Source organism: Cryptomeria japonica, chromosome 11 (genome assembly GCF_030272615.1).
Source record: "Cryptomeria japonica chromosome 11, Sugi_1.0, whole genome shotgun sequence".
In the NCBI taxonomy this organism is placed as follows: Eukaryota; Viridiplantae; Streptophyta; class Pinopsida; order Cupressales; family Cupressaceae; genus Cryptomeria; species Cryptomeria japonica.
The window spans coordinates 452161580-452173263 of record NC_081415.1 but is presented as its reverse complement, the minus strand read 5'-3'; the positions used below and the strand labels follow the sequence as shown (position 1 = coordinate 452173263).

At 35.8% G+C, this 11684-nt stretch overlaps 1 protein-coding gene across 3 annotated transcripts in view; it reads right to left on the bottom strand.

The window, feature by feature from the left end:
* Positions 1-323: 323 nt before the first annotated feature.
* The window catches only part of LOC131041431 (uncharacterized), a 65172-nt gene continuing 53811 nt past the window's right edge, over positions 324-11684 (bottom strand). Inside the window, exons 4-8 of one of the 3 annotated variants that reach the window (XM_057974532.2) lie at positions 1658-1770; positions 1251-1362; positions 1025-1168; positions 661-835; positions 324-572 (exon numbers count right to left, since the gene is read on the bottom strand). In XM_057974532.2, the coding sequence (XP_057830515.2) occupies positions 447-572; positions 661-835; positions 1025-1168; positions 1251-1362; positions 1658-1770 (670 nt within the window). In that variant the 3' untranslated portion in view covers positions 324-446. The remainder of the gene's footprint in view (positions 573-660; positions 836-1024; positions 1169-1250; positions 1363-1657; positions 1771-11684) is intronic. The other 2 variants (XM_057974533.2, XM_057974534.2) reach the window with 2 other exon arrangements.

Genomic DNA, 11684 nt, shown 5'->3' with positions numbered 1-11684 from the left:
TATCAAACTGTCAAGAAATACAACTGGACAAATGGGTCAATTTGAAAGTGCGAGGTATTTATTGTTTTGATTCTTCAATCAGCCTATTCTAAAAAATCATGGCTTTTCTCAATTTATATGTTCATGGTGTGTTCCCTAACTATATCCTACTATCAAACCAGTCGTTTCTAATTGTCATTCAACTTAGCTCCTGAGCACAAACAGATGCGTACTTTGCTACTCATGTCTACTGATATTGATGACAGCATAATAGCATGCAAATACAAGATTTTCATTAATAATGTTCTTCCTCACAAAATAGAATAGAAACTGCAAAAAAAAAATGGCAACAAAATGATATCATATAAATTCACAATGTTGAAGAACTTTATTCGGCGGGTTGATAATAAGTACGACATTTATGGGTAAAAATAACATGGTACTGGTGGGTGAAATCCAGTTCCACCTTAGGTCTCTACTCTGGCCACTGCAGAAGCGTAACTTACACTGCTATCATGCATTGTTTTGCATTGTCTTGATTGCTCATATTGGACAAATTTAACTTTCATCTTTGTTGAACAGTTCTGCAACACCTGCAACAAAATTAGTTAGAACTGGACAAATGAATTACTGCGCTGCAGATTTTTATAGCAGAGAATATCCAATTTCTCAAAGTCTCACATGGAGAAACACACTGATGGCATGCCGACCGCAAATAGTATTTCCATACTGAGACAAGTAGTCTTTAAAGGCAATGGGATCTCCTGATGCTATAAGATCCATTCCTTTCCTGTCGAGGGCCTCGATAGATTTATAAATAGCACCTTCCTTCTCGTCATGGTACAAAAACTTGAATCTGATACAAATAAAAATCAAGAAACCATGCAATTGTAATTCCTGTTGTGTAATTCTCTTTGCAAATAGTGAAGCAGAAAAGGAAACAGATTGCCAAAATGACAAACAAGGAAGTCAGCAAGAGATTCATTGAAATGAAAAGAAAAAGCTTGTTAGGGAATGTTAAAATCTGGTAAGTGTGGAGCAATACCGTTGTCCCCAATGACAGAAGTCTGATGAGATGGAAAAGAAATTTGTTGGATCATCGGCATACTTTGCAAGCAAGCGTCCATAGATGGCTTCACTCTCTGAACTGATAGAACCAACAAGAATGGGAATGATCTTTACTGGGTGTCTGTAGAGAAGCACGCAGAAAAGATTAACAAAGTCAACTCTTGAAAAGATGCGCACTACTTAAAAAATGGAGAAATGATCACCCATGAAACACTTTTGCAAGGTATGGTAAATGCATCTCCATGCTATGTTCTGCTTCATCTACTTGCATGTCCATGACTTGGAATTCACCAGTTGCTTCCAGCTCTTTATAAACTGAAACATAAGATGATGAGCATCACAATATGCAAAGTCTCGAAGAATTTAGCTGCAAATGTAAAACAACACATGGGAAGAAACCAGAATAGGAGACTAGAGGAGTCCCAATGTACTGAATTCAGAAAAAACAGTAAAAATAAATTTCAACTATAAGAAAATGAAAACACATTATTTCATCAACCATAGCATTCACACACAGTCCTACTCAAACCAGAATTATCACATAAAACTAATTCAAGATACACATCAAATAACAAGGCCAAATCTAAAGAAAGAAGGCAGGTTGTCTCACCTTCCAAATCAATGTGCAAATCACCAAGGGGTGTCTTGTATATTGTGGCACTTGAAAGGGCACATTTCTGAGTGCGGTAACGATGTGAGGGGCCAAGAAGAAACACACGAGACCTGTTCACACTCTTCAAATGTTTACACTAAAGAGATGCAGGATCAGCATTGTCTCAGAAATTAGCCAGCTTCTGTGAAAAAACATTTTCTCGAACTCAATGTAGTGAGAATCACAACTAAACTCAAACAATAGAATAATCCTAAAATGCAATTGCCATCTATCCTCATCTTATGTAAGGCCCTTTTCCTAGTCATCCATTCAATTTCATTTAAAAATTAAATATGAATGTTCTATTCTTATGACTTTTAGGAATGGTGTTCTGGAATTGAAAGAAATTATGTTTGGAGTTAGATTTGACTCTGAAGGAGCAATCTAGATTTGATACTTCTAGATGCTTCTCCACTTATCAAACCATCACTGAAACATGATTTGATGGAATTGATGGGTACAGTAGTGTTTTAAAATGGCAACAAAAGTTAGAAGGTTGCCCACCTTTTAAGTCCTGAAAAGTTCATTAACATGTGCACGACATCCAATCATCCTTGGTTGTGATTGTTGAATCCATTCTTTCTTGTAAGTGCATCCACCATAACCAATGGGTCTCGCATTTCCATCAAAGAAGAAACCAGTAGAAAATTTACTTGTGCCGAAAGAAAATCCAAATGAGCACCACATAAGGGGAAAGCAAAACCATAGGATTGAGACTTGGAAGTGGCAGACATTTGGTTGTTGTAGAGATTTTGAAAAACATGCACACTCAAAACTATGAGGGAAACAAAGCAAATAGAGAAGCGTCCACATCCAGTTCACCAGACTGAGAATGCTTTGAAAGCAAGGAAATATGTGGACACCAACACTCTAAGGAAAAGGAAGAAGACAACCTTGCAAGAGTGAGAAATGAGTGTTGTCTTTCTGTCCACTCAAACCTTTTTGTAATTCTTTAAAAGACAGATCTATCATAGAAAACTCATGGAAAAGTCTCCAATAGAAAGAAACTTGCAAGAGTGAGAAATGAGTGTTGACTTTCTGTCCACACAAACCTTTTCGTAAATCCTTGAAGGGCATTGTCATATCCCCTATATTGGAAACAATAAATTGTATTTAAATATATTGATGTATTGATTTATTCAAATTAAAAACAAATATGAATCTTTAAAACAACTAATCAATACATAAACATATTTTAGAACCTATCATTATCAATTTATTTTCCTTAATTATATTACTTATATGTATTAATAAACAATAGATAAACAATTTATAATTAACAATAAATCAAATCCGAATTATTACTAATAATAAAAAACTGCCAATTGTAATAAATAATAATTACTAACTAAATTAAAATATGAATTGTTGGCTGAGGCACGAACCTTGGGAAGAGACTCCACCATAGGCATGGGACGTGGCTTTTAAGACAGCCATTGGGTTCTATTTAACGGGAAAACAATGACAAAGGAAAGGCATCGAATGCAAAAAGGAGAAGGCAGTTCGGTCAAAAAAAGCTGAGATTATTGGTAAGGAAGATTCATTGGTCACCATCGATCAGATCAAATCAGAACTGTTATTAAATTACAAGCCGTAACATCCTTGTTCTTGATGGTATACATTGGGATGTGCTTAATACGTGAAGCCTGAATAAAAATAATAGATTTATATATAATAATGATGTTAGCAAGATATACATACATATATGTTTGAAATAATATCAATAAGAATATATTTATTTATAAAAAGACAAATCATAAATATATATTATTATGGATATAATGAATAAGTTACTTGATTATATTTTCTTAGATTATTTATATATGTACGTATATCTTATCTTGTAATCAATCAAAGGAATGAATGGAGCAAGTACGTTAGGGGATTGCAGTTTACCGGTTCTCCCAAGCTAAGTAGGCCACCCCAAGGGATAGAATTGTCATAGTGGGACGTTCCTGCCTCTTGCGGGCCAAGAGGTGAGTTGTCATAGTGGGACGTTGTGCGCTCTTGGGCTTAATTGGGTTGAGCAGTTTACAGGCGCCCTCTCGAGGCTTTCCTACCAAACTAAACTATGATTGGTTACAGGTAGAAATACATGTTTATCATTCTTTGTAATATATGTGCTATTAATCCATGTACTTATTTGTGAATTTGTAGGTTTATTGAATGACTAGATTAAGTCACTCTCATAATTAGAAAAAAATGATAAACTATATTGTGGAATTACTAATTTAAGGCAAAATCCAGGTAAGCTGAAGGTGGGGACATGACAGGCATAATGGAAAACTCATGGACAAGTCTCCAATAGAAAGAAGCTTGCAAATCTTATGAAACTTCTTATTTTGCTGATAAAATGTAGGTGTTTCCAAACTCAAATCACCTTGATCTTACTAGGGTCCACATAATTGGTGAATATATGTCCTAAATGTTCAATTTATTGTTGCATTTGGATATCCAAAGTGTAGTTTACAGTTTGACTGAGTTCTGGTACTCTCTCTGCGTGCTTATGTTTTACCTTAATTTTGCAAAAACATTGGATCATCCAGATATATGACGATAATTTTCTAAATTAGGAATGAAATCCATTGTCTGTCTTTCTTATGTAACCTGTCAAACATTTATAAAGCCAAAAGGCATAACCGAAAATTCATAATGGCTATAAATTTTGCCATGTATTTTTTTGGGGTTATTGATTTCCTTGGTTCAAAATTGGTGGTAATCAGTAATCACTACTAAAGTTTATTTTTAATTATTAGAGTGGATTCTTTTAGTATATCCTAATAGTTGTTCTATTCAGGTAGCAGAAAAATACAATTTAGGTGCATTCTAATGGCTACCGCTGATTTGCAAAAGTAGATTTCAATGGCTGTATGTATCTTTTTTCTACCAACTATGAACTTTCTTTTCAGTCTGATGTCGTCTACTTTGAAAGTTTGTTTAGTATTGGAATCAAATTGCTTTGGTAATCTACCCTTTTACAACGTCAAAATACAAGACAACTATTCTTTGAATTTAATGGCACCTGCACATAAACCACCTAAGTCAATAATCAAGCCAAATCATCCTGCACCAAAGGAAAAACATTACCAGATCGTGTCTGAAGACGAGGGTCCCTTGAGATTTATCATTGTTTTCTAGTTTGAAACTTCAACTCACTTTGTTTCTCTTAACATTGTTGTCCCAATCTTACGATCAACAGACTTATATTTTACCTTCTTTCAACTACAGCAGCGATGCATTGGAATCATGAATTGTTTCATTATTTTAATTCCCTACGTGTTTTTTTGCCATGTGGATGAAACTTTGCAAATTCCTCACTAGAATTTGGTTGCAGTGATGGATGATGTTTGCTTGATTTGATTTTGGGGCATTGAGACCACATGTAATACTAGAGAAATGAGACTCACACGGACTTAGCAAGTTGTGAGTCAAGTCAGGCATGCAAGTCCTAGGGGCTCGGACTTGGACTCGGTCGAGTTTGGGCGAGTTCTGTCACCTGGACTCGGCCATTGTGAACCAAGTGTTTTAAAACTTGGCCATTTTTTTTAAAACTCAAAAAAATTCAATGCTTATTTGGTTTATGACATGCCCCTAGAATATACAACAAATATTGGATCTCTAGGAGTTATAATGCAAATTCTAGGTTTTAGATCTTTAAATTTTTGGACAATCAAATTTCAGTAATTAGCAGGCTCTTATTAGCATTCTCTCGCTGTCTTAATCTCATTTTCTTTATCTCCCCTGGACTCTAAACCTATCTCTCTCCCTATCACTCTTCCTCTATACCCTCTCTCTACCTCACTCTCTCCTCTCTCCCCCAAGATGTAGACCAGAGTTTTGAGTCTCGCTCGGACTCACCTGGACTCAGCGAGTCTCGAGTAAGTCACCCTCGGCAAGTCCTGGGGGCTCATGATGCAAAGCCTTGTGCCAACCTCTTATCACACTCAACTGACCTTGGAAATAATAAAACTCCAAACCTACAATACTAGGTTCCACAACCCTTCACTCCTTGCACTCACAAACCTTCACCAAACCACTCTAATGGGGTTTCCAACTTCAATGACTTAACCCAACATAACTCAGGGCTTTAACACACCTATGAAACCCTGACACAAGGTTCCACATGCCCAAACTGACCGGTTCAAATCCCAATACACCAAACTGCACTTAAGAGGCCATTTCCTACTAGCCCTCCAAATCGGGTAATCCAACAATAACTCAAAACCTTTCCAAAACACTTGCCCAACAAATTACATATTCTGATACCCATTTCTGAGTTACACAACATACTTCAAACTCAGATACTGTTGTATTGGACCAAATTTCTGAACCAACACTCTCTCCTACTAGGATTAGGCCTAATTGGGCCGCTTTTACAAAGCAACCCTATCACAAACTTCACTCCGAAATTCCAAACCCCAAAACAGTCTTAGGTTATGATGCAAATCAACAGATTTTCAAGGTTTCAAGTGGTGCCATGCTCATCTACACACCCAAACACCAAACCCTCACTTTTAGGACCCAAAACCTAGGGCTTTCCCAATCCCTCACTTCCAATCAATTCTAGACCCAACCAAAGGATCAAACACCATTAAAATGACTTGTGTAGATATAATCCAACATAAAATGCTACCCTCATTCAATTAAAACCTTCAGACCTTTAGACTGTCAAACAAGAAGTTAATCAGTCTTTCTTCATAGACCCGTACTCAGTTGTCTATAACTTTTTAACCCGACATTATTTATCCAATCGCTCCAGTGAGATCCTCAAAACCTTGGTTACCAACAACATATCAGAAAATGAGAACAATCCAACGGTTAAATTGTGAGATATGCCCATTGAACTGAGACTGTATTTTTTGAGACAGTCACACATTCACCTTCAACATGCAACTTTTCCACAATTGGTGGTCACCATCTCTCCAATTTACTCTTCCCTGCAACCAAAACCACATGAAAGGATATAATACATTGTCTTAGACTCATTCCACAAGAAATAGCAATTACATAAAGTGGACTGAGTCTATTTCCACATGATGTCCCTCAAAACTGTCCAAAACTGTCAATAACACACAAATTGCAGGGCAGTCAACTAAGCCTTTCACAAAATGATTAATAAACCTTCAAAACCTCTGAAAATGGATGTAGAGACGTGCTCAGATCATCCAAACAATAAATCCATTCACAAATTGAAAGGGAAGTGAGAATTCAACATGTAAAAGTTCAGATTTTACTCATAAAATACAAGGAAAATGTTGAATTTTTATTGCAGCAGTTTGTTTTCACATAGATCAACCTTCAAATTAACATCAACAACCTCTCCACACATGAGAATGAGGTTTTTAAACACATTTTGACCCCCAAAACCGAAAACAACTCCAATAACTACCTAAGAACCAACTAGCCATTGGAATCCACCATTTGAATGTGTGAAATTGACAATTATTGACATTTTGTCCTTATATCATCAAGAAACTCAATCTAATGATTTTAACACTCTTAAAACATCATATGGAACCCATTTTGACACTTACCATGCCTTATTAACATTTATTACATAAATTTGCTCATTTGACAACATTGACACAATTTTGACACAACTAGACAACTTGACTTAACCATTACATAAATTGACCTTCAAGGGTCTTATTACATTGTTTTAGGTCATAAATGACCCTCTTACATCCAAATAGACTCAAATAGACTCAACCTTTCCACATTTTCCTTTGAGGTCTCCTTGGACCCTTAGGTGCTTTGCACCAGCTTAGACTCGAACTTGGTCAAGTCTTGTTGAGAATTGCTGAGTCTTATGGGCTCACCAAGTCCGAGCGTCTCCTGGACTTGGCCAAACTCAAAATTTGTTTTTTCAAATGTCAAAATTTAAATGCCTTTTTGGTTTATGACATGCCCCCATAATATACATGAAGTATAACATGATTTAGCTTGCCATCTTTGTCTTCAAGTCAACCTCATTCTCTTCGTCAGAATTATACACGAAATATAACATTTAAGTATAGGTCAAGGGAAATGTGACTTATACTTTATGTTATATTTCATGTATATATTGGTAGGATGTTTGAGAGTTTCAGATCTCTAGGAGTTATAATGCAAATTCTAGATTTTCGAAGATCTTATAAATTTTCAGACATATACAAATTTTAGTAATTAGTAGGCTCCTATCTTCATTCTCTTGCTCTATCTCACTCACTTTATTTGCCCTGAACTTTAGACCTATCTCTCTCCCTATCACTCTTCCTCTATCCCCTCTCTACCTCTCTCCCCCAAAATCTAGGCCTATCTCTCTACCTCTCTCTCTCTCATCCTCAGACCCCCACAAGGGGTGCTACCCTCAACCTCGTTTTGGTGTTGCCCCCAAACCCCCATCAAACTATAAGTCTGAGCAAGTAATAGGCCAATGATGAATCATGATCATAAAAATCTACATAATACATATCCCTTGTTGCAAATCTCTACATATTCATAGTTAAAAAAATATTATGGCTGCTACATCATCCAGGATCTACCTTAGATGCCTTCCTAGGAGGGATGCAAGCTCATCCAAGCAATAGACTTCTAGTTAATGTTTTGATATTTGTTTGGAACATTTGATGTCATGGATTTCATATTCCATGAGTTTAGTATACATTTGACAATATTTATACATCTAAGGGTTATTTCCTTCAATTACAATTTGCATTTATACTTATGTGATCGATGTATACTTGTTTATGTGATCAAATTAGCTTCTATTTGATGATGTTATTGTGTTTTTTAGGTTTATTTAATAAAGGGTGCATGAAACAAGTTTTAAATCCTTAAAAATCTCTAAATTTCTTGGGTTTTTCACTTGTTGAGTCTGCACCAAGTGTTTTTGCCGAGTCTCGAGTCGAGTTACCCTCACCAAGTTGTGCCGAGTCCGAGTCTCATTTCTATGATCTAGATCTATCTCTCTACCTCTCTCTCTCACCTTAAGACATGCGCAAGTGGTGCTACCCTCAACCTCATTTTGGAGATGCCCTGAAACCCTCATCAAACTATAAAACTAAGCAAGTAATAGGCCAATGATGAATCGTGATCATAAAAATCTACATAATACATATCCCTTGTTGCAAATCTCTGCATATTCATAAGTAAGAAAATATTATGACTACTGCATCATCTAGGACCTACCTTAGACGAGTTCATATGAAAGATGCAAGCTCCTCTCAGCCATAGGCTTCTAGTTATTGTTTTGATATTTGTTTGGAACATTTGATGTCATGGATTTCATATTCCATGAGTTTTGTATACATTTGTCAATATTTATGTATCAAAATGTGCTATTTCCTTCAACTACAATATGTGTTTATACTTATGTGATCAATGTATACTTGTGTATGTGATCAAATTAGCTTCTATTTGATGATGTTATTGTGTATTTAAGGTTTATTTAATTAAGGGTGCATTAAACAAATTTTAAATCCTTAAAAATCTCTAGGTTTCTTGGGTTTTTTGCTTTGTCGAGTTTGTGCCGAGTTTTTCCTCCGAAACCCGAGTCTCGAGTCGAATCATGCTTGTCAAGTTCAAGTCTCATCAAGTGCTCTCCATAGCTTGCTTTGTCAATTGGCACTTCAGTCAATTCACCAAAACTATCATATGCAGAGATTAGTGAGAAATCAAGTCTGCATGCATTATTTTCTCTTTACTTCAAGATGTCTTATAGAATGCCTTTCTAGTCAATTCCCTAAATCTATCATATGCAGAAATTATTAAGAAACTAAGTGCATATGCATTATGTATCCCCATGCATGTGGCATAACTACTTAACAATGTCTTCAAAAACTAAACTATGTTGAGTTCATCATTATTGTTGCAACTCATATTTACTCAATGATGCACCATGAGGACATCTTGAAAATCCCAATGTTGTCATGTGTCAATCATTTGAAATCTTTAACTATTACCATAGCCGAAAATCAGATCTAGATGGTGTATGACAAGTTTGCCTATCCTCACTGTGTTGAGAAGTTCAACATAAGCCATCATTATGGTTGGTGTGTCAAGTTTTCCTAATCAATTTTCTCATGAAATGAGTTATGAACTCCCTCTGCACAACCTTCAATAATGAAATATGTAGCTCATAAGCTTCCTTTGTACCTTAGAGATTAGCCAACATTATTTACCTTATAAAAATATCATTTTTGTGATTTTTAGTGGGTCCTAGATTTTAGGACGGTGAAACCAACTAAAGCAGTTGTACCATGAGACTATAATTAAGGCTTAAAATATCTTATTAGTAATATTATAGTTATTACAACATTATCTAAATTACACACTTTGAGGAGAAAGTGGGGCATTCACTCTTCTCTTCATCTGTGCTCATCTAGTCGCACTCAATGCCTCTATGAGGAAATACCACTTGAAGGTGATTTGACATGCATTAGTAATCTAAAGTTGAAATTATAATAGGTTTAGAATTGCTGCACTTGAGGTTTGTGTACCACTGACTGGCAGTAGTCAATTGTGTGCAACTCACAATCAAGCTTGAGTTTAGAGATTCTTTCCTTAGAGGACATCCTACTATTGGGAGATTACATTTGTGCTTTTTGTAAGTTCATTCTCACTATTCTTGCTGCTGTAATTCCAATGGCAATCGAAACACTAATGACTTTCTCATTAATTGCTTCTAGTCTAATCTTTACTTTCATTGCATAAGGTCACTTTCATAGTCCCATATCCAACAACTCTTTAATCGCCTTCTCAATCCCTTTCTTATGCCTCCTAGGATGACAATAAGGTGTATTTATGATCGGTTTCAATCCTTCCTCCAATTCAATAGCATGCTGAAAATCTCTATCTAGCGGCAACCTTGAAAAAAAATCGTTGAACACCTTGCCATGCTTATCCAAGATGGATGAATGAATGAAAGATTTTAATAACATCCACAAGGCGAAAGGAGCCAATGGGACCCAAGAACAGCACACACCCCCCAAAACATGGCACCAAAGCCTTATACAATTTGGAAGCTCCTCTTTAGATCTTCTCTTCAACAATGAATTTTGATCAATAGGTTTGTTGTTTTGTCCAGCTTTGTTTCCTCAAACAAAGTTCTTAAATTGTCTATTTTCAAAATGTCCTCATAACTAGTACGGATGTCACTGTATGTTGGGCATTCCATAACAAAATGTCGCTCTGTCTCTACCACTCCCATGTTGCAAAATAGGCGTATTCTCTTTTCCCACTCTTCTTTAGGTATCATCCATCTACTTGTTTCACACCTCAGGTAATGAGAACTAGTTCTTAATTGAGCTATCAATATTTTTGCTCTCCATTTAATATTCACTCCTATGTAGACTTTTTCTTCATGATCTCTTGTGGGGTTGAAATCTTTGATATAGTAGACTTTTTTACGACCATATTGTTTCGTCATATGCCACTCCTGAATTATTCCCTCACAAACTTTTTTATTTCTTCATTGGTATTTGGACATTCCTATATATTAACATCCCATTTTTTCATCCATGTGTTCTTCCTTATAGCTATTCTTTAATCATCTTAGGCCAACTGTATTTTTCCATATTTTGAGTCTTCTTTAGGTAACTTCAAAAAACAAACCATTGCAACTACTTTGGAAGGATAGGTGACAATTTTTGCCAATAGAATCTCGTACCAGACAATAGTTTTAATTTTGAGACTACTTATTATTAGATGTTTTTGAATTCTTTCTACTTGCCTCCATTTCCGATCTGACATGTTGCTGCCCCAAATTTCAGAACTGTAGAGGATCACTGGGGTGACCAACAAACCAAAAAGCATTCTATTCATTTTCCAATCCCATGGTTCTACATTCCTACATCTATTTTGTAGGGAATATAGCGCTTTCCATCCTCAAATTCTTTTTGCTCTAAATGTTTCCCAATTAAGTTTGTTGTGAAAATTGAGCCCAAGGTACTTGTAACAAATTGCCTTCAAAAAGAAAGTTATTTTGTGTCTTTTTATTTCTTTT